Source organism: Poecilia reticulata, chromosome 17 (genome assembly GCF_904066995.2).
Source record: "Poecilia reticulata chromosome 17, P_reticulata-male-v2, whole genome shotgun sequence".
Taxonomy (NCBI): domain Eukaryota; kingdom Metazoa; phylum Chordata; class Actinopteri; order Cyprinodontiformes; family Poeciliidae; genus Poecilia; species Poecilia reticulata.
The window spans coordinates 15,046,716-15,073,300 of NC_088846.1; the positions used below are offsets into that span (position 1 = coordinate 15,046,716).

A 26,585-nucleotide genomic window follows, 5' to 3' on the forward strand; every position below is an offset into this window, starting at 1 on the left:
CTCAGAAAATAAGATTATTACATAAAACTAATTTTAAAAAAAATAGCATAGGAAATTTGGTCATGGGTTCTATATATGCCAATACTTGATCAAGGATCCTTTTGCATGAATTATTGCATCATTGCGGTGTGTGATAGAGAAGATCAGCCTGTGGTGTTATCTGAATGATGATGAGGAAGCCTGTGTTACACCGTCTGCATTGATGGTTCTGGTGTCTCTCGTCTTCCTCTTGACCGTTCCCCATAGATTGTCGATTGGCTTTAGGTTGCTCAACTTTGCTGGCTACTCAAGCACAGTGACACCAGGGTCCTTCAACTATTTACTGCTTCTTTAAGTAGTGTGGGTATATGCCAAGTTCTGAAATCAGTTTGTCTGTCCGGCTTGTCAGCATTAAGTGCTCTGAAGTTTCAAGGGCTTTGCACCGACTTTGAACTTTATAGAATAGCTCAACACCAGCAGATGGCATGGCTCCCTAAATTATCACTGGCTGTGTAAACTTCACATCGGACCCCAGGCCACTTGCATTCTGTGTCGCTCCACTCTTCCCTTAGTCTCAAATGTCGATAAAAGTGTGACTGTTCAAAAAGCATAACTTTTAATGAACGTGTGTGGTGGTCCAAATCAATAGCTTGCTTGAAAGCAGAGTCTGGAGAACATTCCACATCTTTTTCTAATCTTTTAAAACCCATTACTGATTCCTCTTTCTGAAAAAGCGGTGACATTGAATTGAAGTGCTTTGAAAGGCTGACCTCTTGTGGTCACAGATAAAACAAATCAAGAATGAATAGATTGCAAAAAATGAATGAAAATTAATTTAATCTACACCATCACTTGACCTGATGATAGGCTTATGAAGATAATTATCAACGTACATATTGTAAAAATATGTTTTTTTATTTTTTTTTTATTTTACCAGACTATTGAAAATAGGCTAGATTCCAGGAAGAGACGCTTTGCTGCATCCAAGCTGGAGAGGGGAAAGAGGTACATTGTCACCATTTACGCCTTTAGGGGCAGCAAAAGGAGTAAGGTGGTGGAGACTTTCTTCAAAACAGGTCAGCATTCTTCAGCTAAAAACAACTTTCTGCTATTTGTCATTATATTCTAATTTTTAATATGGCTTTCCTTCCCCTTGTTGTTATTAGTTGCTCTGCTGTACCCCTTCCCTATGGACTGTGGACAAATAATGAAGAACGGCAATAAAAACAATGGCGTCTATACTGTCTACATTAATAATAACCAATCCAAGCCAATACAGGTTTACTGTGACATGACCACCGACGAAGGCGGTTGGCTGGTATATTATTTTGACTGACTTCTAAAATTATGTAGAATTTTATTATATAACGCGGTTCTGTGACAAAGGAAACTTCTGTTCTAGCTTTTTTGTCACACTTAAAGGTTTCAAATCATCAGGCTATTTTTTTATTAGCTAAAGATAAAGTGAGTAAATGGGATAGGTATTAGATGATGTTATTTGTGGTTATGAACCAAAATTTTGTTGAATTTCACTTCAAAAGTAACTTAAATCAAACAAGCCTGATGACAAGAATTTGGCTGAAAGCGTCTCAGAAGCAACACATCCACAACTTTTCCAGCTGGTTACAAAGGAACCCAGAGCCACACCAAGGTCAGAGCAGGAGGTGAGGCGTCCAAGATTCAACCTTCGACCCCACGACCTTTTTTTACTCTGTGCGGTTTTTGTGGGTCACACTGACCTGCTTTTACAAGTTTTTTTTTTCCTTTTGTGCGTGTGTGTATGGATTTGGAAACTAACAGTCTGACAAGACATCCTCCCTGTTTCTCCGTTGACCAACCATGAAATTTGCCACACTCCTCCTGAGAGTCTTGCTGAGACCATGGGAGTGTTAAGACAGAGCATAACACTTAAACTGTAGCTCATCAAACAGAACAGAAAGGCCTGTCTCATAAACTGCATAAATCATCTTGATGAGCCATAAGACTTTCAGAAAAATAGTCTGTGGACTGGATTGGAATGGAAGGTGTTCAATTCATTCTGTTTGGCAACATAACATCTCAGAAAAAAATATAACGCCTACATTCAAAAATTATGGATCTATGGATGAATTGGATCTGCTTTTCCTTGATCCAAACTTTTAAGTGTGACAAAAGAATACAAAATCCAATAAAGCATGTAAACGGGCAAATACTACTTCACCACTTTCCAATACAGAAAAATATCGACAAATTTTAAGCCTATTTGAACATGAACTTCTGCTCATGAACTTTTTTTTTTAACATATTTCTAATCCAGCATCTGTAAGTAAGATTTCGTTCCTGATGCTTTCAGGTACTTCAGCGGCGTAACACTGGGAATCTGGACTTCATGAGACGCTGGAGGCAGTACATAGCAGGCTTTGGCAACCTGACAGAGGAGTTCTGGATTGGTGAGCGACTTGGTGTTTCTGTTTTGTGGGGGAGAGCTCTATCTACAGACTATAAAACACGCTCGTATGAGCTGTAATTGTGCATCATATACTCCCTTCAAATTCTGCATCTGTTTATTCGCCGTCACAGGTTTGGATAAGATACACGAGCTAACCAACACTCCCACGCAGTACGAGATCAGGTTCGACTTGGGCCTGGGCTCAGATAGAGCGTACGCCATTTACGACAACTTTAAGATCGCTCCGGTCAGACAGAGATTCAAGCTCACCATTGGCAAATACAGAGGGACAGCAGGTGGGTCTCAGCATGTAAAAGTTTGTGTATGTGAGAACTGGAAGCACTGCTTTCATAAATTATAATTTCTTTTTAACACCCACATACAGTGATGCATACTGAGAATGTGATGGCAGATTTAGAAACAAGACAGATGGGGGCAGTAATTGAGGGGTTTGAAACCCCGTGTACACCAACCATTATGTAAACACACTTTAGCAACGTGTGAGATTTTTGCTTCAAAAGGTTACAGTAAGCCAGACAGAATATTTAAAGAGAGAGGGGTTTTTAAAACAGGCAGTAGTTAAATATGCCACAAATCCATAAACACAAAATGAGACACGGTGTGCATATAACCCATCTACCTGAATCCTCTCTACTTTTATAAATCCCTCTGCTTCTAAAAACATGACTCGGAATACCTGGGCAGATGAATACACACCAATACGATGTATTTACAGAAATCTTGTTTTTATTGATGACTTTCAGGTGACGCCATGACCTACCACCAAGGCCGGCCCTGGACCACCATAGACTCGGATAATGATCTTGCGTTAACTAACTGTGCCAGGACCCACAAAGGAGCTTGGTGGTATGCAAACTGTCACTTGGCCAACCTTAATGGTAAATGGGGAGACAACGCACACAGTGTGGTGAGTGAACAAGGAGGACACTTTGCCTTTATTACCTGGTTTGCTGAATGCTTTTCAGAATGAGTCTGCCGAGTATGAGTATGCCTGGGTGAAGTAAATATACGTAGTTGCAGGATAAATGTAGCATTTCTTTGCAAAACAGCATTTAGGTAGTCTAAGTGGTCACACTATTAAAGGGGAAGAAATTACTTTATTTTTGGTCATTTTAGATGACGTTTTAGAACACAATACATTTTTTAAGTCTGATTTTGTTACATTGCTTTTTTTCCCTTGCCTTGTTTTTAATTTCTAATTATTTTTTAACCCCTTTCATTTCATTTATTGTGTTCTTGAGTACATTAGCTGTCAGTCAAAGTCAGACAAAAGCAACATCACCAATTCCCAGAAATATTAGTAATTGTAACGGTAAATGATGTAATTAGAAGTCATTGAAAATCTTGTTGAGAGTTTTAAAGGTTTTACAATTTCTTGTCATTCAAATCTTCTTTTACAATTATTTGTACCCTCCCCAGTAAAGATTTGCTAAAGGTCCTAAAATAACCCTTGTTTTGCTTAAACATAAACTCATAATGCATTTTTAGAAAATAATTCTACTTTTAATATTAGTGCATTTAATCAGAGGGATTATCTGGTATTTTATAAGCATTCTTTGTCAATAGAGCTTCATATATCCTGACCGACATGCAGCATATGGAAGATTTATTAACTCTCCATCTTTGCACGCACAATATTTTTGTTGTGATTTTATGCTACTGGACTATTAAAAAACATATTTGATTACTTTTTACATATTTTCACATCTTCATTAGGAGAGGCGATAACCACTGGGAGAACTGTATATTTCTAGTCATTTTCTACAGAAGACTTGCATTTTACATGCAACTTTTGTCACAAAAATAACTGTTTCCTCTGCTGCAGTTTCTAAAAGTATACTATAACACAACTATTAGAAAACATATCATGGTTATGTAGGATCTCTTACAGCTATGCTTAATTAAAGACAGAAGGAAATGACTCAGCATGAGGATATTTCTTTAGAAATTAAGACAACTTGCTCCCAGCCCTTTGCTTATTGCTTGGTTTCTGTAATGCTGGGGAACAGCCAAAATGACTCAAATCCATCATCCAACAATAAGAAAACACATTTCAAGAGCCAGCTTTAAACCAGTAGTGTGTGTCGGTAGTCTGATAGGAAAAAAAACAAAACAAAAACAGCAGTTATTATATCTTAGAGAGACGGACACTTCAGAAAAAGCCAGGGGATTTCTCTGCTCTTGTCAAGATTCTATTCGTAGCATTTTTGCTGCAGATCTCTGCTCCAGTGTTTGCTGCCAGAATGCAATAACAGTCAAAACAGGTTTGTACTCACATAATATGGACCCTGAGGCCGGTATTTATTACTTTCTTTTATTCTGCTTGTCTGTCATGCCACTTTCTTTTTCTGTGGCCCTGAATCTGTCTCTAACTTGCCTTCTTCACAATTCTGTTACCTTCGTCTGTGCTCGCCTCCTCACCCCCCTCTGCTCACTGTGCTCCTGATTTGCTGTTTTGCTGTTAGGGAGTCAACTGGGAGCCATGGAAAGGACATCTAACATCCCTGGACTTCACAGAGATGAAGATCCGACCCGTGGGAGCGTTGTCCAGCAGAAAGAGGCGATCGCTGATGGCCAGAGAGGGAAAAAGCAGAGTCTCAAGCGCCGACAACAAATAGGAAAGCGGCCAAAAACTGCAACAGAAGCAGTCGGCACCATCAACCTTTGATCACACTAGATTTTGGTGTTTCTGTACAAATGTAGATAGACCACACAAGGATTTTGCAAACATGTGTGATTCAAATATTGTGTAATTTTTGGAGAAAGACGAGCATAACATAAGCAACCAAAAATAACCTGTAGTAACTTATTTCTTGTTTGTAAACAAATCAGAAAGCCCCGGTTTAGTGTGATTGTGGGGAAAAAATGGTCAGCAAGAAACTCGTTTGAATGAAGTTGCATGCTACGTGGAAGAACATGTATTTGTAGACAATCATGTTTTGCTGTTTTTTTAGGCAACCTGACTAAAAACCAGAAAAAAATATGATGCCAAATAAAGTTTTCATGTTATCTCCTATTATTATATTAGTCTTAAACCTGTTTTAGAGTCATAGTTACATTCCAATTTAAATTAAATCCTCAGAGATATAATTCAAATATCCAACATCCAAATAAGCAGCGTTACTTGTGTGTTTAATGAATGGCTCATTTGTCAGCTGCTGAAGCATGTGCCCTTACTCTATTGATTATGCTGCCACTGTGCGTCCAACACTGTCACATCACATAAGGCGGTATGACACAAGCCAGAAAATAACAACTGATTGCAGCCTCGAAAATCCAAATTGCTCCTGCTTTACATTCATATGACGGGGGACAGCTCGTATCAATCAATGTGACGGGTCCCCATCAGACGTCAATAACAATGACATTTGTTTGTGCCGCTCTCGAAAACCGAATGACCAAACTCCCGTTTTTAATCTGGAAAGCTGACAGATGCTATTAATGTTGCGCTGGCTCCTACTCTGCTTAATTAGATTTTCTTAACACTTTTATCACAAACACAGTTTATGTGACAAGGACGTGGAGCACATAAATCAGCTTTTCAGCCAATCTGCCAGAATGGATTTGAAGTTGCTGAACTTTGTCTTTTTTTTTTTTTATGCTTTTCAAATCAAATCCTGATTAATAATATTTTCCTTACTAATTATGTTTTCAAACTGACATTATTAATTCTTTTTCACTGTAGTGTCACAAAATAAATCTGTTTTAATGAGTTCCTTGACCTTTTTTTAGTCTTATGTTGTGTGGTGTAGCTGCAACTCCTCTGTAAGGTTTGGATGTGGGGCAAAGGCTCAGGAGTAGTCCTAGAAGAAACTAGTTAACACAGCTTTGATTAGTTTTTTGCTTCTTATCTCCAGTGAGCTGTGTGTGTGTTTTAAATTGGAGATCGATCCATTTGTCATTATTTTTATTTTGCTGTTTGACAAATCCAAACCCTTGGAAAGCTCTGTTTTTATTTTTTATGCCAAGGATCACAACTGTAACTGCTGTCTTACTGTAGAAGTGCAATCCACTCTGCAAGTTAAACACATCCAGTTGTTGGTTAGCTGCATTCAGCAAACAGGTAAATCCTATTTACCATCAACTGTCCTGAACAGATTCACTGAAGAAATATTGAGCACACTGGTCGATACATGGTTGCTCTAAAAGTCTACTTTTACTGTGCCAATACACTGGCCACACCTTCATGCTCAGGGAGTTTAGACCATAATCTTGTCAAGGGCACCAAAGCTCCAACATGGACACTGGTCAGAAGCACAAAGTTTTAAGGTTCACACTCGTTTTAAGTGCGGTTTGATCTTCTAAATTGCGTAATTGTGTAAACCACTTTTTAGTTGATTGCCTTTATATATAGAACCAGTTTCCAAAGTACAGCGCACTTTCATCATAGAGGCGTTGAGTAACTGCCCTTGCTGGAACTGATGACTGTTTGCCGTCTGGTCGAAACTATTTCTCAATTCTCTAGAACATAATCTACCAACAGCGAGAGAGCATTGGCTGTCTTAGCAAGAACCACCTTACACAGCTAAAGGATACAAAAAGCACACCAAACTGCTTAAAGACAAAAAAGATTTAGACAAAAAATATGACTTGATGAAACAAGACGTGTTTTGCAGCGTTGTTCCAAAAACGACAGCCAAAGTAGAATACGAAAGGATAATGTTTACGGTTTACTCATCAGAATCCATCAGACTCTGAGGAGGCAGATGCATAAAATGTGACAACCGTTTTTGCCATTGTATTTTATTTCAGCTTGGGAATGAAACGTCTCACGAGGGCTCAGTGATGCAAGTGGCCGTCTGAGACAGTGGCTGCAAATTACTTTAAGGAGATTGGTTTCTGCCATTGCTTTAAGAGGTAAGTGCTTTGCTCAGTGCAAGAACAAACAGAAAGTGGGAAGAGCTGGCCGATTTCCTCTTCTCTCCTTCCCCATTTCTGTGCGTCTAAATATATACAAAGGACAATATGAGTTTACAAACATGCATGTGCCTGTGTGTCTGTGCCATTCGGGTCATCACTTCCCTCAAGGCTCACTTTGACGTGTTTTGCAAGACCTTGGTTAGGAAACAAGGGGGTGTTTTATAATGGGGTCTGTGGTGTGGAGAAAAAAAACTACAGAAGAGAAAGGTATACGTTTGACTCATTAAATTTCATTAAGCATTTTATGTAGAGTTTAGATCATAAAAGAATGAACTGTGCCTCAGCAAGAGATCTGTTTGACCCCAATTTCACAGATGATTCCTCCAGGCCTAGTAAGCATTCTGCATGTTGGCAGTAAATTAATCCCATTGGCTTCTATTTTAGTATCGCTCATCAACATTGTCATGGATTATCAGGTCAGATTGCTCTAACAGGTCATTTCTTAGCAATTACTTTGGTTCAAAAATTTTTGGGTCAAAAACTACTCCTCTCACACAACCTTGGCAACAACACCTCCTAGGATTATCTGCCATCTGGCTGTTCAGAAATGCAGTGATTGGGTCTGATTTGGTCTGTAATGTGACCTAATCATGTCTCCAATGATTCTTGTTTACTTGTTTCAGGTTGTTTCCCCATGGCTTATTGCTGTGTTTCCTTGTTTATCTGGTGAAGACACAGATAATCTTGAAACAATAGTCTATCTAAGGTTTGCGCAACATAAGATGAAAAGTAATCCAGCTCAATTCTGAGGTTTGATGTCATTTAGTGGTGAAGCACCTGATTCAGCTACTCTTTGCTGAATCAGGTGAATCAGGCAGAGACTTGTGCTTTTAATACAAAATAATATTTTTCATTTTGTTTGACCATGCAGATTTTTCCTTGTTTGGGATTAAGCTACAATTTGTAACTTTTGGACATTTTTTTTTTTTACATACAGTATTTGTTGAAACTGTCACTATGTCGTAACAGTATGGTACGAAATAGATGACATTGTATCAGATTTCATTTCTGTGAAAAAAACAATCACACTCCTCTTCCTTTTCCCAGTGCTCCCTGGAAACAACCAATCAGAACCAGAAGGCGGGTCTCAGCATTGTCAATCATCCTCCACGTAGTGCTGTTCTTTTCTCCCCTTCCTCCACTTGCTCTCTGCTAAGCTTCAACTAGCAGAGCCTGTTGTGAATGTTCAGGCTAGTTAGCATGGCCCCAAATGACAGCGGATGAACGGTTTTCCTGGAACAGTAAGTTGTTTCTCCGCCATTACCACATTGAGCAATGAGTACATGAGGATGAATGACAGCGCTAAGACCCTCCTCCTGGCTCTGATTGGTTGTTTTTGGTTGGGAGGGTGCATTTCTTCAGATGGCAATAGCAGCTCAGGGAGGAGGTGGAGGAGATTCATCTTGTCATGGTTTATCTGTCTCAAGCTATTTGGTCATGACATGCTGACAGCTTTAACAAATATGTAAAAAATAAAATAAAATCAATAAATTACATACACTATTTGCTGCGTATTGCCTGTTCTTCTGTTCTAGTATAAACCTCTAATGAAAGATGCCTAATTTTAAATGTTGTCTTTTCAAAAACTTTGTGGCTGAAGATATAAAATCGACCAGACTGAAGGTATTTTTTTTTTTAATTATTACTAAAAGAACAAAGACACCTAAGTTGACATTGACATCATCTTATCCAGGATCCAACTTATATTTGGTTCATCAAATGTTTTGCCAAACGGGTCAATAAAACAATTTAAAAAAGACTGAGTGTGTAACCTAATTTTAATAATGACAACAGTATGAAGCAGCAGAAGCCTGTAAGAAGGACATTTTTCACTTTTGGCAATTAGGCAGTTGCTATGTGTTTTATGAATAATTCCTGTTTGGTCATGCTTTAGAACAAAACTAGCTTTGAAAGAGAAGTTATCAAAAATGGTGCATTCGACCCACTGGATGCCCCCAACTCCTTGTCACTTTAAAAGTAAAACATACCATTAAGATATAAATTAAACTATTGAGAACAGAGAAATAAATTAATGTCTTAAAATTTGTTTCAGGTGTTGTTTCTAGTGATAACAGCAAATATCCACAACAGATTTCAAAGCAACGCACCCGATTTGTTCAAAGGAGCAGTTCACTTCCTGCTTGCAAAAACCAGGCAGTTGTATTTTATGAGAATAACCAGACAGAGCTGTTAAGTAATCAAATTTTAGTTTTGATCATTGCTGCGAATGTTAGGAAATCTGCACCTGTGTGATGACACTTGGTAAAAGTGATCTTCAGCTTTACTTCCCATGACATACATGTATAGATGTATTTTTTTTCTTAATATTGTCTAAGCTGTCAGTATGAAGATATCAGTGTAGACGCAACCACAACTGCTTAGTGTTCAAACTTTAATATCCCGCTCCTTAGGGGTTGAGAGAAACTGAGAAAATTATTATATTTCTTCCTGTCTGCTTCCACTTCGTGCTGGATCGTTGTGCACGCCTCGATAAATTATGGATTCAGAACAACAATAAAATCTGCCCAAGTGTATAATTAAAAGAAAACCAATAAAGTCAGCATTTTTTTAAACAAATAAACAAAAAAAAAGTCTTGCGTGTTTAGACTGGCTGAAAACATGTCATAACTCATTGGCCCTCAGAAAACTAAACGGGCATTTTTAGCAGATAATGACGTAAAAACATCTTTATAGGTCTGTTTTGTCTGATCAAGTGAAAAAGAAAATTAAATTTAATGGCAATTCATTTTATATAACTTCCCTCATTGTTATTTGCAGGTGATGCTATAAATTTAACCTACAAACTTTAATGGACATTTATTTCAGAGGGACTTTAAAAATACACAATCATAAGCAGACACTTGTGATATGTTGCAACTTAAATGGAATATGTATAACGAGTAAAACTATTGCTAATCATGTATGAATAACTTGAGACACAAACATTTATGGCATTTGGCTTTGTTATTGCCTGTAACTGAATACTGATGTGAAGTAAGCCGTGTGTAAACAGAAAAGATGGAAAAAAGACGTTGCTCTGATATCTACACTAAGGCAGGAAATAGAACAGCTTGTCTGTGATCATTGCAAATCTGCCTCAAAAAGACTCCCTCAGTAAGGATGCAAATAATGCAAACTGACTCTGCAAACTTCAAACACATTTTCTCTGACAAAAACAAATTAAAGATGCCTTATGCACTGATTTTCACTGGACATTATACATTCATACAAAGGCTTTCATTTATTTGTTTTGGGGTTTTTTTTACAGGATTTTTGTATACAGCAAAAATGAAGCAGAAGAGACATCTCTGCTCTCCACATGGGATATTGTCTGTGTGAGCTGAAATGAGAGGAACCGGCCTCCAGCTTGGTATCGGAGTAAACTAATGAATAAAGATGATGACGCTGCAGACAGACTTCTGCTTAATTAGCCTTTGAGGAAGTGGCTACAATAAAAAAATGTGGTGAAATCTGATACAATTTCAATAAAGTTTACATTTTCTGTAATTCAGAAATGTAATAAAATATGAAATAAAACTGATTGCTCATAACATACTGTATGTGTTTATACACACATATGTAGAATATGTGTGTATAGACACAATAGTTGAGGGAACTCGGAAAATAGTACAACAAAAGATTGCTTAGCAATTTTAATAAAACTATATTCTGAATATCCATATATACATAACAGACACATAAGTGTGGTCATAATGCGTAGTAGCTGTCTAAATTCCAAAGTGCTTCTGTAAGGTTTTCTATGCAAGAGCAACTGTTTTATCTGTATATGGCCCTTAACCTGACATCAAACTCAATTAAAAAATGTTTATTTCAGCACTGAAGCAGCGTCTTGCATTCGCAATTGTTAAGTTGCAGTGCACTAAAACACATAACATCGATCAAAAAACCAAAATGGTGAATAATTCTATATCTTGAAATGACATTTTATTTTTCCAGAGCTTCAAATCCAAAAAGAGCCATAATACACACACTGTATATAGTGAGTTTCTAAAAGCAAATTATTTCAATTTGCTTTCTTGAATAACAAACTGCCTCTATTCTTCATCTTCCGTTAATGTGAGAAACCTAATGATTCCAATGTATGGACAAACATATCTTTTATTGAACAATACTAAATTGTTTTAAAAAAAATTATAAAATAAGGGCTCGTCTTGGATATCACTGCTGTTTTTCTCAGTCTGCACTCTGAAAAGTGGGTGCCAGTAGTTTGAGCAGTGAGCAGACTTTTCCTTTGCTCCCTCTCCCAAATATGGATGCATTGAATTTCACATGGGAGCTCTAAGAATCAAGTTCTTCCAACAACTCTGCGCCTCTCTACCTGACACACACGCTGCACAGACACACTTGCATTCATATTTTTCAGTCTGCATATTTCTTCTTTATGTACCACGCACTAAAAAAAGCTCATAAAAATGTTGTAAACACTGTCATAAAACCAGAACACACAGCATCATGTGAATACAAAGTGACAAGTATTTGTTTACAAAAACAAACTCGTCTCAGCCGTGTGTATGCCCACGGCAATATGAAGTTCTTTTTATTTGAATGATATCTACATCCCAAACGAGTTTGAGTCTTCCAACTACTGATCGGCACCTGTGCGGTAATCCTCAACAGAGGTAATCCTCACACCATTCCCATAGCGACCCGATCAGGAGTCGTCGGTCCAGTCTTTACGGATATCCACAAGTCCTCGCTGTTGGAAGAACTCTTATTCTTTTTCCCCGCCGACCTCGAAGAGCCTCCACAGCACCAGCTGCAGCAGCGGCGGCAGCTGCCATCATGGCGACAGCAGCAGCAGTGGCAGCACACCACCACAACGGTGAGGAAGACCAGCAGAGGAAGCGTCAGCAGGACGACCAGGCAGATGGTGTTGTAGACCCCCTGGTTGTGTTTGTCCACAGCCAAGGTCCACAGCCAGCTGAAAAAGTCCTGGACACTCTGAAACTTCCCTTCCATAACGTTTGGCCTGCGGAGCTCAGTTGCTTGAGTTGGACTCCCAGAAACGTTTCAATAAGCTTTACAGAGATTTAGAGGTCTATACTGCGATGAAAAAGAAACGCTGCCAGGACTCTAAAATAACCGACTTGCGCCGTTCATCCGAGTGAGTAGCTTCAACTTTAAAAGCTGATTGACATCTCATTTAGCTCTCTGAGCACAAGTCAGTTCATCAGCCATCAGCACAAAGACTTCCAGTGACTTGACAATGAACTTCACATGCTCCTCATTCTTCGTGAAGATCCCAGATGAGATAGTTGCCCCGAGGCACAGCTCTATGTGACCAATCTGTCCAAACTTGTGCTGTTCTGTTCCTCTTTGGACGTTCACCTTACGGATGCTGTTCGAACGCGTCTGTTTTGCTCTTATAAGGACCAAAACACTGCTTGTTTGTAGGAGTGTCTTTTCTTGAAATTGCCTTGTTGTTGTGATTCAATCTGGAGGGGGGGGGGGAAATAAATCTTAAACCAAGTTTGTTTATGCAGGTCAGCATTCCTCTAATTGTTTTCTCAAGCCCTCTTGCCCTTTAGCTTGCAGTTTCGTTTTGTCACGCTGCTGAATTGTTGAGGCTGCGAAACAAACAGAAGAAAAGTAAAATTAACACAGACAGAAATTTGCTTTCAGGCAGACGGGGCTTATCTTTCTACCCTCACTGGCTTTCCCTGACTCCAATCCATCTTTCTGCCTTTAAACATCTCCACTCCTGCTCCCCTTCCTCTTGTCAATGTCAGCTTAGAATATCTTTTTTTCTGTTCAGCTTTTCTTTCATTAAATTTGCAGAGAAGTCATTCAGGATTCAGGGCAGATCCCTTCAAGGGTCCCGCTGAGAGAAGACGGAGGCAAGGCGGAAAAAAGGGAGGACAAAATCGAGGGGAGATTGCGTCTGAGGGAAGGCGAGAGGGAGACAGAGGTAACCAATCTTCCTAAGAGTCCCGCTGAGATGGAGAGTGTGACAGAGTGTCAGAGGAAACTAGGAAAGGGAGGGCAGAAAGGCCAGACCTGTTAAAGTAGACTTTCCTGAATGTATAGTGCTGTAAAAAGTTTTTGCTTTGTTACAGATTTCTTGTTTAACCTTTTTTTTGCCTCACAAGTATTTAAAATACCCTCAGTGCATGCAAAATTCACTGATTCACTGATGATTGTGCTTAATCAAAGAAAAAATAATAATTTCCCTATATAAACATATATTTGCATCTCTTTAAAAGTGTGATTTAACACGTTTCATTGGTTCCGTTTCACTGGCCAAACTGCGGCCTGATTACTGTAAAAGCTGTAAAATCAAGAAATCACCAGTCTGTTTGAAGTGTGAAGTGACAAAACATCCCAAAAAGCAACATGCGATGTCCTGGTCCATCCAAATGCAACATCAGAAGAGAAACATCTACTAACACCAAATGTGGGGAACTTTTCTGAGATAAAGCTCGTTCTAAGTCAAGACAAAAGAGAAGAGACAAAACTTTTACAAGACATAAATAGAACATTTTGGAAGAAAACAAACACATGACCTCAGAAAAAGAGCATCTAATCAAAACCCAGAGACGGTGTTTGATGGTCTGAGGTTGATCTTCTACTTAAGGACTTGGACAACTTGGAAGTGGAACCTTTTTTCTTCTCTCTTGCTAGCACCAAATCTTGTTGAAGAATATCAGGTCTTTAGTCTGTGGATTTATACTAAGGTGTAAGCAGGATCTCAACCCAAAGCACACCACCATGTCCATTCCAAAATCTCTGACTAGTTATAGTCAAGTCAGGTTTGTTTGTCTAGCACATTTCCGCGTCAAACGTCCTAATAAAAAATCATCAAGCAGATACACATAAAATACGTTGATTGATTTTTCACCTATAACTAATCAAAGGCAACTCTAAATCAAGGCTCAAAACTCACCTACTTAAAATCTGGACTTACTGTTAATTTGATTGTGATGATGTGGCTTCATCACATAAGACATTCATTTCTAAAAACCCTCCTGTCCGGCTGAATTAAAACAATTTGGCAACAAAGAGTGGTCTGAAATTTCTTCACAAAAAAAGACTCTGCCAGTCATTGCAAACGATTGATGGACGTTGTTTCTACAAAGAGCTTCACAAGTACATATTAAGTTTAGGGGGGATTTTTTTTTTTCCACACAGGTTTGGATGTCTCCCCCCCAAAACATTTAATTAAACTTCCAAAGCCTGATTTATATCTTTAATCAGAATATCACTGACTGACTTTAAAACTCATTTGATGATCTGAAATGTTTACTTTTAATGTGAACAAAAAGGCAGAATAAATCTGCGAAGGAGTGAGTTCTTTTCCTCAGCCGTACAACACTAACGGCTCCCGTTGCAGCGGAGGAGTGAAATCTGCCCTCGAAACACGTTGCTTCCATTTGACCTGTTTAACTTATTAAGCAGCTCTTCAAAAGGAACTTTCTGCTTCGGATGTGCAAAATTAAACTCGGCACAGAAACCAAACTGCTCCTCTTTGTAATGAAACGGTTTGAGTCTGAACCCCTTGAGGCAACATCTTTTGTTTAAATTGTTTTTTTAAGTGGTTTCAAACACCATTTCACTCAAGTGTTCTCTTTTAGATGCTCCGTCGCTTTCAACACTATTTGCATTCTGGCTCCAGGAAGGGCAGAAGATTTTCACCTCACATTAACTTGAGAGAGAGACAGAGAGAGAGAGAGAGAGAGAGAAAGAGAGAGAGACAGGATGATGCACCTGCAAGAGGAGAGCAAATAGATTTGGCTTTGCTGTCAACGTGCATTGCGCCTCATGTGTGAAATACGTTTATCCGCAGAGAGCCACTAACCTTCCCCCACAAACCTGAGTTCATGTGCTCAACAGGAAGTCACTCAAAGTGTCTAAATACACAAGCGGAGATCTAAAGAAAAGACAATAGTTGGGTTGCAGTTATTTTGGAGCGTCCTCTTATTTAGAATCAAACGAACACATTTCTGTGCATTTCATAATATCACATGAAAGTGCACGTTCATGTTTGTCATGAAATTAGGTTTGTATGTCTAGATGAGTGCACTGACTGAAAGGGGGCGAGTTCCCCTTTAAGGAAGGCAACATGTGACTTGGATTCCCATATCATTATTAGCTATAGAAAATTATCATTTACTCTCAAGAAAGATTTTTGTACCTTGACTTTCAAATTTGAGGGAAAACTTAGTTTCACCTTTAAAAAAAAGCCTTGTGATCAATTCATCTTTCATTTTTCCAGAGTTTCAAATCATATTGGTGTGAAAGTTTAACAAGAATCCATAAGTTTGGATCAAAAGTATCCTTTAGGATTGTATTTCTCTTTGTTTTCCCATCCGTTTATCCAGTCATATTCATCCTCTGTTGCTATGGTTAAATCGACGTATAATTTCACAACTAAAAGTAATTCACAGCTCGCACACAGTTTCACCATTGGTGATCTAATGATCTCATTTCTGAGAAATACTTCAGAAAAACCAAATCAGCACTACCTTTTATCGTATTATGCTGACACCTAACTTCCACAGACTTAAAGTACTGTACTAAAAACCTTAAATTAAGAACCTATGTCATTCTGGAATCTTTTTGTCTTAAGAACTCAACTTACTAAGAACAGCAGTGGGTGGAAAAAAAAACTTGCGCTAATTTTGGACGTATAAAATTCCCTACACGTGGGTGCTGCTGTTGTCTTTGCTTCATCTTTTAAGATAATTGGCTGCTGGTGCATGTGGTGATGGATCTTATAGAACTGCAGCACATTTGTGTGCATTGAATCTTACATTAAAAACATGACAAGTCAAAGACACAGAGCCGTGTGTTTGTGGGAGAGACGAAGCCACAAATTAGGGGAGGTGTTGGTTTAGTCTGGTCACATAAAGACAGCAAACAATGAATCATTGGGTAAAGTCAGAGAATGGAATGCATAAGTCATCAGTTCTTTACCGGAAAAAATAAAAAAATAAAAAAATCACTACATTAACACTGTCAGGACAATCATAGGATTAAAAGAAAACTGATAGTTTAATCTGAACCTACTTTTTCAATTTGTTTCCACGAAAAGATAACAATCGTTATGTTGTACACACAGTTAAACTTTTTTTAAACTGCTTACATTGTTTCATGCTTGGCCTTAGATAATCAAGGCCACTGGCAGTGAGAATGACAGCCTTATCCGAGGTTTGATTTTGTGACATTATGGAAGCACAAATTTAAGCAAAACATTCAGACTTGAAAGTCAACTCTGGCCTTTAAGCATATCACATCATGTCTTTCGGTGATCTTGCCGAGATGCCTTTCTTGACTTTAAGTGGCCTCTTCACTTTCTCATGACACCATGCTCTCCTTGAGCAACTGATACACAGGAAGAGACCATTTCTGAAGCACACAAAGCCAGGAAGGGGCTGAGAAGAATGTTTTGATTGCACCGAAATGGCCCTCCGCTGCTTTTTAGGGAGCATGTGTGACCTAAAAGGCAGAGCAGCGACAGAAGGCATCGCAGGAATCTTTAATGATTTGCCCTTGAGCACACAGTCAGAGCGGATCCCTCTTTATTCGCCATCGATAAGTACGGAGAGCTTGGACATTTTGCTCTTTAATTTAGAAACTGTTCTCACTGTTTGACATTATAGCCAATACAACCTAGGCTGTTTGCCGTCACATAGGATTACCAGAATTCTATATGTTACCAATGTAATTGTAATAATTTCTTTCTTTCTTCAAATTTGCCACGTCACACATCCTAAAATTACTATATGCTTAAACAAATCAGAATAGCCAATGACATGATGTAATGATTTTTATGAGATTCTGAACCTTGTTACATAGTGTCATCACAAGGTCTGCACTCGGAGAGGAAGAAAACATCACTTCAAAAGCAACATAAAGATTTTGGAGTAATGTCTCCAAAAGATATTAAGGACACCCGTCCAACAGAGAAAGAATCAGGGCTGCACGGTCACCCCAAAAGGGTGTTTTGCAGGAGGGACAGACTTTTTTGCTGGTACATGTTGTGATGTACCAGCTTTACAAAGTAGAAGCTCGCCTTTCAAAAGGAAAGAACAACGCCTGGAAATATTACAGCAACATTTCTTCTTCAACCAAATCAGTCACAAAGCCCCAAGCCTACAGTGTCACTCATTGTGGTTAAAGTTGAAAAGGTGTGTACAAGCAAGATAGCCTACAAACCTGACTCACACCAGTTCTGAGGAGGAGTTGAGTTAAAATTAGTGCAAACTATTTCATAACAGTTCTACCAAATACTAAAGGACTAAAGGAAAAAAAAAAGATGTATCTGGCATTTAGCAACTAGAACGTAATTTTAGTAATCCTACATGAAGATTTTAGTTTGATCTACTCATATTTTTATAAGGTCTACGTATGTGAATGTTTAATTTCAAGTCAACTGCAAAAGAAAGTATTTTGTACCAGAGGACATGAGTCAACAAAAAATAATTATTTTTCTCAGGTATTCTGAAGTAATATTAAGCAGAACCATTACACTTCCGGCTTGTGTGATCTTGATCCTAACTGAGTGAAATGAGTGAGTCTGAGGACATTCGTGAAGTGAGAAGAAAAGGAAGCTGTCATTCTTTGTAAATAGCCAAATATACACTCAAGCATTGGAAGTTAAGCATTTCAGTTCAAGCTACATTTCATTGGGAGCTTTTGTTTAAAAAGCCCAAAAGGCTCTGTTACTGACATTCTGGAGAATTCAAAGGCAGGAAAAAAAACTCATCAGCACATTGTTGCAACCTGTCAGACATCCTGCCGTGTCTAACCACAGTCAAAACAACTTTGTTGTTTTTTTAACGGAGTCTGGAGTTAGAAACACCAGCTTTCTGTGAAGTCATCTCACAAACTCAAAAACATCACTTAGAACTGCTTTAGAGAAGCTACGGGCATTCAAGAAGTGCTTAAAAGCAGCACCTTACCCCGCAGGCGCTTCTGTGGCAGCAGGTCAGGTCACCCCTCTTGTCTAATCCAGTCAGCTGCTCAGACTATTGTTCCTTTCAGTTTGGCATCTGGCTTCTGCTGTGTTCTGTTCAGTCCTGGAACCCCTTACCCAAACATCTTGACAAGTCTTCACTTTCTGTTCCTGTTTCGCTCTCTCTCTACCCGTGTTTTCCGTACTCCTCCTCCTCCTCCTCCTCCTCTTTCTGTGAGTGTGTGTGTTTTGGTCCCTGCCCACTTTGTGTAAGAATGGGCCCTCTGTCTATGGTTATGTTTCCTGCACGGTGCTGGATTCTTGTGGTCGCCATACTTTCCCAACACAACAAGCACGGGGTGACATCAGTCAGAAAGGCAGAAAGCTTAAGCAAATTCATGACGAATCTTACATTTTCAAGCACAAAAGTACTCTATGGAAGTAGTTAGAAATAAACTTCCCCTACTGCGTTACATTACCTGACACGAAGACCTTGCAACACCAGGATATGTTGCAGGAAAGGTGGAGACATGTTGCATAATGACAGAACAAGGGTCCACCCATTCCTAATTCCCAAATCGAGAATAAAAAAAGGGAAATGAAAATGGCCATGTTGCTGAGAATAACAGCAGGTGAAAGAGTTGGATGAAAGCAAGATATGAATGTGACATGTCTTGTGAAGAGTGTATACTCACAAACCTTGACTTTCTGCCTGTGGCACTGTGGTCAATGCTCTCTCTTAGCTCAGTCAAGCAAAATAGGATTTTGTATTCAAGTAAGAAAGGGACACAGAGGGGTTCATCTCTCCTCCTCTAAGGAAAAGCCTTTGAGCTTCAGTGTACTGACTTATGAACTGTAAATCTGCTCACATAATGTTCAATGTGAGCCTGAGTGAATTCAAAAACGGCTTTGTGTTAGCCTGTACGGTGTAAAAGTGTTCATGCTGTCTGAATGTTTCCATATTTTGCCTGAATTAAAAAGCACAAAGTGTAACTTCTATTTACTTGTGGAAGAAGGTTCTCTGTTCAGATAAGACTAACTTTTTGGCATTGCTCAATGCATGCAAAGCTGGAAAAACATTAAACACACTATGTTAAATGATTTCCATGTGTAACTGCAGAGAAAAATAGTTCTACAGAGTATTAATCTATGGGCAATAAATACAAAATGTGCTCCATACTTTTGGGATTTGACCTAAAAAAATAAAAATAAAAGGCATCAAACTCTTGTAACCTTTACCAAAATGCTCCACTTCGTATTGGTGTTTCACATTCAATTCCAGTTACATAAATTAAAGTACTGTACATGGCTGCAATGTAACAAAATGTAAAAAAAAAAAAAAAAAAAGCTGCAGACGTTTGAATAGTTTTGCAAGGAGAAGTATCTCTAGGCTATACAGTTTAACTATTTACAGTTCCTTTAACAAATGGTTTCTTTGTTTACTTCAAATAAAGTCTGAAGCATGATCACAGCACAGCTGCGACCGTGTGATAATGTACTGTCTGTATCACTTCATCTGATAAACACAAAAAAAATACACACATAGCTTACTTCCTGATCAACTGAGTGAACCTTCAGTGTGCTCCTCTGTCTGCAGGGCATGGTTTCAAGAGATTTGATGAGGCAAGTCTCACCACATCTTGCAGGTGTGCCTGACTCTCAGCCATTCACACACAAACACACACACACACACACCCACTGTAATGCGCAGTACGAGCCCAGAGGGTGCTGGCTGACTGGCAGTGTGTTCACTGCCACACAGTGAAACTAGGCCCAGCCCAACAGCTGTTGAGGCTTGAGTGTGTCCAGTCATATCGAGAAAGAGTTGATTAATGGCCTCGGCAGAGCAACACTTCCCCTGATGGAAATTCATCTTTAGGGTACTTTATATGAAAATCATTTAGACGTGTATATCCCATTTGCAGCTTCGGAAACCAGTGCGTTGAAGTCATCCTGTATGCATGGATAGACATTTAATCTAGTAAAGATATTTGAATATTTGATTCTGAAAGTTCTGGATGTTAGATGCTACTCGGTTGCTTTCGGCAGTAAGAATGAGTAACTGGATAAATGTACCATGGGGGATATATTTTACAATATTTTGCCATTTCTTTGATAGAAACAGTATTACTCTTATAAAATAAGCTCTCCATACATTTTCTTACTTCCTGGAACACTGCATTCTCAATTTTTACTGCACTGACCTCTTGTATATGTCCCATTTCCTCTGTGAAACCTTACTCTCACTTCATACTGCTTTGACCTGGCGCTATAATGGGTGTAGCTGCCATCTGGTTTTCCACAGTGGGTCTCACCTAGGAGGAAAAAGCTCAAATAATACATCCTTTTATCCAACACAGGTCTATGGCTGAACAAATTACAGGAAAGACCACTGAGCTTATGTTGGATCACTGGTCAGACAAGCACGATAGTAAATCCAAAAAGTAGCTGTGACATTACCAGGAGCATTAACTAAAGGCTTATGGAATTACTGGGCCATGTAACAGAGCAGTACCGATCACAGCGACCGTCTGGCTCTGACAACACACTAACTTGAGCCAGAAAGGATCCAACAGTGTGTGCTTCTGTGAGTTCTTGTATGTGAGTGCTAATGAAAAGTGACTAAAATGAGGTTGGAGTGGGATCTGACACATGTCCAGGAATAGCTCGGCCAATAAAGTCTCCTGAGGGACAGACCTGAAGAGTGACTCAGCCGTGCAAAATGTTTGAATCCAGGTAACACGATGGGAAAACGCATGTCTTCACTTTATAAGGAATTGCTTCTTGTGCTGCATAATCCAGCTATTAGTTGGTATGTAAACTGAAGGTTTTCACAAGGGGTTCCTTGTTGCACATGAAGTCAGACTGCTATTTAAGCATTTTATTACATAAGAATCCCAGCATAGTTCTCTTATGACAAACACAGCTTTCTTACGCTTGATTTTATACCCTGGCTACTCAGCTACATAAATAAACAGAGAGACGCAATCCACTTGAGGAGTGGAAAGTATTTTTCTTTAGCAAAGGCTGACCATCAATCAACAAGGACCTTTCAAGTTCCTTGTTGCTTGTCTCTCATTTCCAGAAAGGGAAGCAGGAAAATGATGTCCTGTGGGATTGTAGAGTCACACTGTTGAGATGTTGATGTTTAGGGTTTCCTAGGACATACAGACCTATGGAAAAAAAGACTAACCAAAATGCAGCAGATAAGCTATTCTGTGTGCATTCAGAAAGGCAACATGTTTGCCCTGTATTACTGCTCTTTCTTCATCACTTGAAAACAGACTCTGGCACAAGTTCCTGAGAAGGCAGATAACCAGTCTAAAAAAAAAAAAAAAAACACAAACCACAAAATGACCTTATGTGGTCATACAATAATAAACTATGTCATGAATGCACTTCCCTGTCTTGTTTCTTTTGAGTGCGTGTGTGTTTAGCATTTCTCATCTTGTACAATCCTTTTTTTTTTCAAAGTTGTGAGGATCTTCGCATTTTGGGACTGAAAGCCAGAGCTTCATGTATAAAGGAAGTGTTTGTTTTTGGGGTTAGATTTAGGGTTAGGCGTGTACTGATAATGGTTAACTGTAGGCCATGGTTAGTTTATAGAAATTGATTTTAAAAAATGAATGAACGTAAATGCAAAGTTTTTGTGAAGATTGTGAAAGTTTTCTCTACATAAAATAATTAGTTTTGCAACTGTTGACAGTTTTTTGTTTCAACGCTGTAATTAACAAGCAAATTGCACAAAATACTTTAAATGCAGACAAAAGTGCAGCCTTCTATTTCAGGAGATCAATTTGAACTTGTCCTCTCTTAAAGTAGGGATTAATCTACCGTATTTTCCGCACTATAAGGTGCACCTAAAAACCTTCAATTTCCTCAAAAGCCAACAGTGCGCCTTATAATCCTGTGCGCCTTATATATGGACCAATATTGAGCCACAACAGGTCTAGCAACTACGGTAAGCAGCCGCCGACTTCATTTTCCCCTGTAGTAGAAGAATTACGCGGTGCATGCTGGGATAGTTGTCAGAACGCTTGTTTGTTAATAAAGTTTGATAATACATTTAAAGCCAGGGGAGAGGGAGGAGGGGAAGAGAGACAGAGACTGCGGCGGCAACGTGTCGGTTGGTCTGTGTTACCCAGAAAGCAGTTGGGCACAATATCGCAACACCAACACCGTGAGTGAAACAATGACTGGCACAGCCTACTATATAAAGTACTCGGGAACCACTTCTTTACAAATGTGGATGTGTAATAATAGAGTACGGAACAAATTGGCAACCCAAACTGAAGCATCTATTCTATGCGCCTTATAATGCGCATATAAAGTTAAAAGTTTTAAAATAGGCATTTCATTGAAGGTGCGCCTTATAATCCGGTGTGCCTTATAGTCCGGAAAATACGGTAGCGCCTTTGAATATACCCCTTTGCCTAAATGTTATCATTTATCAGCCTTGACAACGAAAACCTTTACAAACTTATACGAAATGTGGTACGGACAAACGTGGATGTGGTCAGATGATCTGGTCAAAGGATCTCAACTAGGTGGAAAATGCTGAGTATGGCCTGAAAACAAACATCCACCCTTAACACACTATTCCCAAAGGAAAGTATGCTGGCAGTACTTTCATGTTGTGGGGATGGCTTTCCAGAGAAACTGGTCAGAATAGGCAGGAAGATGGATGAAGCTAAATGCAGAACAATCATGTTAAGACTCCAAAAGGCTTAAGACTGGCGTGGAGGTTCGCCTTCCAAAAGAATAACAACACAAAGCACACAGCTCAGCCGATTTCCGTAATTTTGGGAGATTGGTGACCAACCGATACTTACACGTGGAGCCGATCTTATACCCCCATCTTATTTACCTCAGCAAAGGTCTAAACATCAACCACTGTCCTCTTCTGCTCTCCAGTCAAATAGGTTTGACTGACAGACTGGCTCACCAGGTTATGTCTGCATGTTTGCAGTTAACAATAGTCACCGCACAGTTGTCAACTCAGCAGCTTTCTTGCAATAGCGACATTTCAGACAAAAAATGGATCTGTCATGTAAAATCTGAACAAAATTTGCTGAGGTTTGTGGATATAATGTGACATAATGGGAAAAGGTTGAAGAGGGATGGATTCTTTGTAAGAATACTGCCACTTGGATGAAAACTATCTTGACATAAAGAACGCAATGCCTTACAATATTTCAATAAATCTGTGCTTATTATATTGACTCCCTTCCAGCAACTTTTTACTACAATGCATCTTATTCTCATCCAATGTATATCTTAGTGGAGCATTGTTAAGTGAGTGAGGAAGCTGTTATGAGATGTTGAAAAAATAAATCATGAAGACAAAAAGCATTGCTTTCCTTAATCATCTAAAAATGATGTATGTAGTCAAGCTCTACATCTATCTAAGCACTTAGTCATGAACTCACATCTAAATTTATAGGTCAGCTTATTCAAGGGAGGCCATAGTGTGACACTTTAGAGTTAGCTTTAGCCTTTTAGTTGATCTAAATCTAGCAGCAGAAAGTAAAAAAATCTTGCAAACACTTACAGAATATATGTAGAAATTGTTATAAGTGTTTGTCAGGGATTTTTATTAAAGGTAACCATGAAAACGACCATGGGGTCGTTTGTTGGGGGCAACAGGAGCTCCACGCACTCTTTGGTCTTACTTATTTAAATATGCTGACAAATTTAATTACCAGTGTTTCATTTGGAATAAAACTATTATAACAATAAGAATACAGGTCCCTCTGAAAGCATAAACATAGCATAAAGTTAACCAGCATGCCAATCCCAACCTCACTTTCAGCCCCACTGAAGTTGTCAATGGGCAAATCTTCATGTCTCCCTTGTTTCTGTGATTTATGAGAGGCCCTGTCTGTTCGTGCTTCCCCATTCCAACTCACGGCACTCTGAGCATCAATAAATGTCTGATAAAAATCAAGCTGCTCACCGGCCGGTCGCCCAATTATGCCCCAGTGTTTACAACTCCATCACAGCGAGAGCCTAACTGGGAAATCTGGGCTGCACCTCCCTCTTATTCAGATGACTGCCATGGCCTGTTAACTTTCTGGGCTCAGTGAGACGTAAGAGACTCAGGGAGAACACAGGAGGCTGCGGGTGGGCCACAACGCTGCTTTTCATCAGCCTCACATCATGACCAGTTCTGTGTTCAATCCTGTCCAGAGATGTGGATATTTTACCAGATGGATAGAACTGAACTGGTGTGCTTTTTGCTGATGAAAAGCAAAACTAAAAAACAAAAAAAAAAATGATGGAATAAATCAAGAGGATGATTTGCATAAAAGAAATGAGATCTGCTTCTTTACCCATGCAGAGCTAAATATAAGAAGCTGTTCATGCATTTGCACAAATATCTAATTTTCCAAAATCAGTTCTGTATTATTGATCTTTTTAGTCAGGGCACATGAATAATTACATTTTGGATTAGATTTATACATATTAGATTGAATTTTCTATTTAGTCTCTGGAGGTTTTTGACCAGCTAGAGTTTTGTCATAAAACACCATTTCCAAAGGATTTTTTTTATTCATCATCATTAACAAAATCTCCAGAATTACCAGAATTGAGTGTTTTCTCCAGAGACCACATCATAATTTGGTCCAATGAGGTTGCAAAACTACTTAAATAGAGTGACTGTTAACTTGTGTTAAAAATAACTGCACTGACTGATACTCCAGTAATGTCAAATCTTTGAAACTTGACTGGCTTAAGAACAGCAGACCTTATGTCGACTGTATTCTTTCAGACAGTGGAAAAGAAAGAAAAACTGCTGCAAAGACGCAAAAGTCATTTGCTGCTCTTTTTATTGAATCTGTAAATTGAGTTTTTATGCAAAACCAAAATGACACGAAACACGTCCTAATTTTTTCCTCTCAGATACCAACTTTCTTACCAGAGTATATGCCAAACAAAAACTCCAAGCCTGAAACCAATGTTGTACGTTGGAGCAAAAACGGTAAATTGATTAAATGTTTTGTTTGTTTTTTTTCTCCAGTGGAGATGTCATAGTAAAATGGCTCTATGTCCTTGATGTTTCTCTATGTAAAGGAAACTGCTGATGAATTTTAAATGTTCTTTAGAACTACTTTTTCACACAAGGATTTTGTTTTTGTAGGTTTTGACATGCCAAAGTTCACAGTTTTATTAACATTGCACCTCAACAGAGCAACTGCATCACAATGAGTGGTGGATAAATAAATGTGTTAAATATTGTTGCAAATGAACATATAAGCAATGTGACACTTCTTTGCTGCTGAAAAAACATAAAAGCTAAAAGTAATGTCTGTTCAGTAACTATATGAAAAACAGCAATTAGTTACTGTTTATTTTTACCCCTGTTAACACTGAGTCAGACTCAAACCTGTGAAAAACACCAAACGATGTAACTTACATAATGTAAGTTTAACTCTGGACAAACAACAGGCTAAATTCAATTAAAACTGAAGAGAATAAACTAATAACACCAGAGGCATTTCTACTTGAAAAAATTAAAATATAAAACACACTGGTACAGGGTGAAATATTTATGGCCCTTCACATAAATTAACCCCCAAATTAGAAAGACTTAACGAGGTTCTGCTGCAACCACAACTCCAAACAAAACCTGGATTTTGTATCTGACAATGAGGCACTCAACAAAATATATGCTCAAATATCTGAGTCAGCAAACAGGAGCCTCCCTGTACAACACCACATCAGGATGGCCATCTGACCCAGCAAACGTCATGATATTAACAAAATATTAGCTTTATAATAGCAAAAGAAACTCAAACAAGGCAACAAGGGCGAAATTAACGTTACCAATTAAAAGAAAGAAATGTTACCGATAATCCCGAGTAGAATTAGCCTTATGCTAACAGAGCAATGTTGCAGCTAAACTAAACAGCGAAAAAGAGAGCAATACGGTTGCTAAAACCAATAAAGCACACTGAGCAACGGAAGCTGTAGCTTACCGTCAAGGTGGGGATTTAAGATTCCCTCTGCTGCCATTGTCAACTTTATTACCATAGCAACACAGAACTTTTCGGGCATCGACTATGGCAGGGGCACCTTTCTGTCCGCCCAAAAGACATTGACTTTAGCGATGCTGATTGGCCAAATGTTTATTTTCACCTAGCAACCACACACGATTGGCTAGTTGGCTTCTTCCAGAAAACAACTAACAGGAGTCTGTCCTGGAAAATTCACTGTTGAATAAGAAGTGGTAAGGTTGCGTAAGTAATTCAGATTACATTGAGATACACTGATAGGAAAATTGGCCAAATTATCATTTTTTAAATTCATATTTATAGATCA

The 26,585-nt window shown here is 38.8% G+C and overlaps 2 protein-coding genes across 13 annotated transcripts in view; one reads left to right on the plus strand and one right to left on the minus strand.

Moving 5' to 3' along the window:
- tnn (tenascin N) overlaps positions 1-6,140 on the plus strand; it is a 56,187-nt gene extending 50,047 nt beyond the window's left edge. For all 6 annotated transcript variants that reach the window (XM_081597950.1, XM_081597949.1, XM_081597951.1 and 3 more), the window contains 6 exons: positions 917-1,055; positions 1,146-1,297; positions 2,312-2,408; positions 2,539-2,703; positions 3,172-3,335; positions 4,894-6,140. In XM_081597950.1, coding sequence (XP_081454076.1) covers positions 917-1,055; positions 1,146-1,297; positions 2,312-2,408; positions 2,539-2,703; positions 3,172-3,335; positions 4,894-5,046 — 870 coding nt within the window. In that variant the 3' untranslated portion in view covers positions 5,047-6,140. The remainder of the gene's footprint in view (positions 1-916; positions 1,056-1,145; positions 1,298-2,311; positions 2,409-2,538; positions 2,704-3,171; positions 3,336-4,893) is intronic.
- A 5,725-nt stretch (positions 6,141-11,865) lies between these two features.
- On the minus strand, positions 11,866-26,365 carry kiaa0040 (KIAA0040 ortholog). 7 transcript variants are annotated; one of them, XM_081597959.1, is made up of 3 exons: positions 26,243-26,350; positions 20,468-20,578; positions 11,866-12,804 (listed from the first exon to the last, which is right to left on the minus strand). In XM_081597959.1, the coding sequence occupies exon 3, from the start codon at positions 12,326-12,328 to the stop codon at positions 11,996-11,998; it is 333 nt and encodes a 110-aa protein (XP_081454085.1). In that variant the 5' UTR covers positions 12,329-12,804; positions 20,468-20,578; positions 26,243-26,350; the 3' UTR covers positions 11,866-11,995. The 7 variants fall into 7 exon arrangements, with proteins under 7 accessions (XP_081454085.1, XP_008432377.2, XP_081454083.1 ...); XM_008434155.3 differs by having other exon boundaries at positions 11,866-12,936; XM_081597957.1 differs by lacking the exons at positions 20,468-20,578; positions 26,243-26,350 and adding exons at positions 13,021-13,337; positions 13,658-18,231 and having other exon boundaries at positions 11,866-12,936.
- Between the last annotated feature and the right edge of the window lie 220 nt (positions 26,366-26,585).

What these genes read in the sequence shown, in the direction of transcription:
- kiaa0040 (XM_081597956.1), bottom strand. Translation starts at nt 12,328, where the DNA reads ATGGAAGGGAAGTTTCAGAGTGTCCAGGACTTTTTCAGCTGGCTGTGG.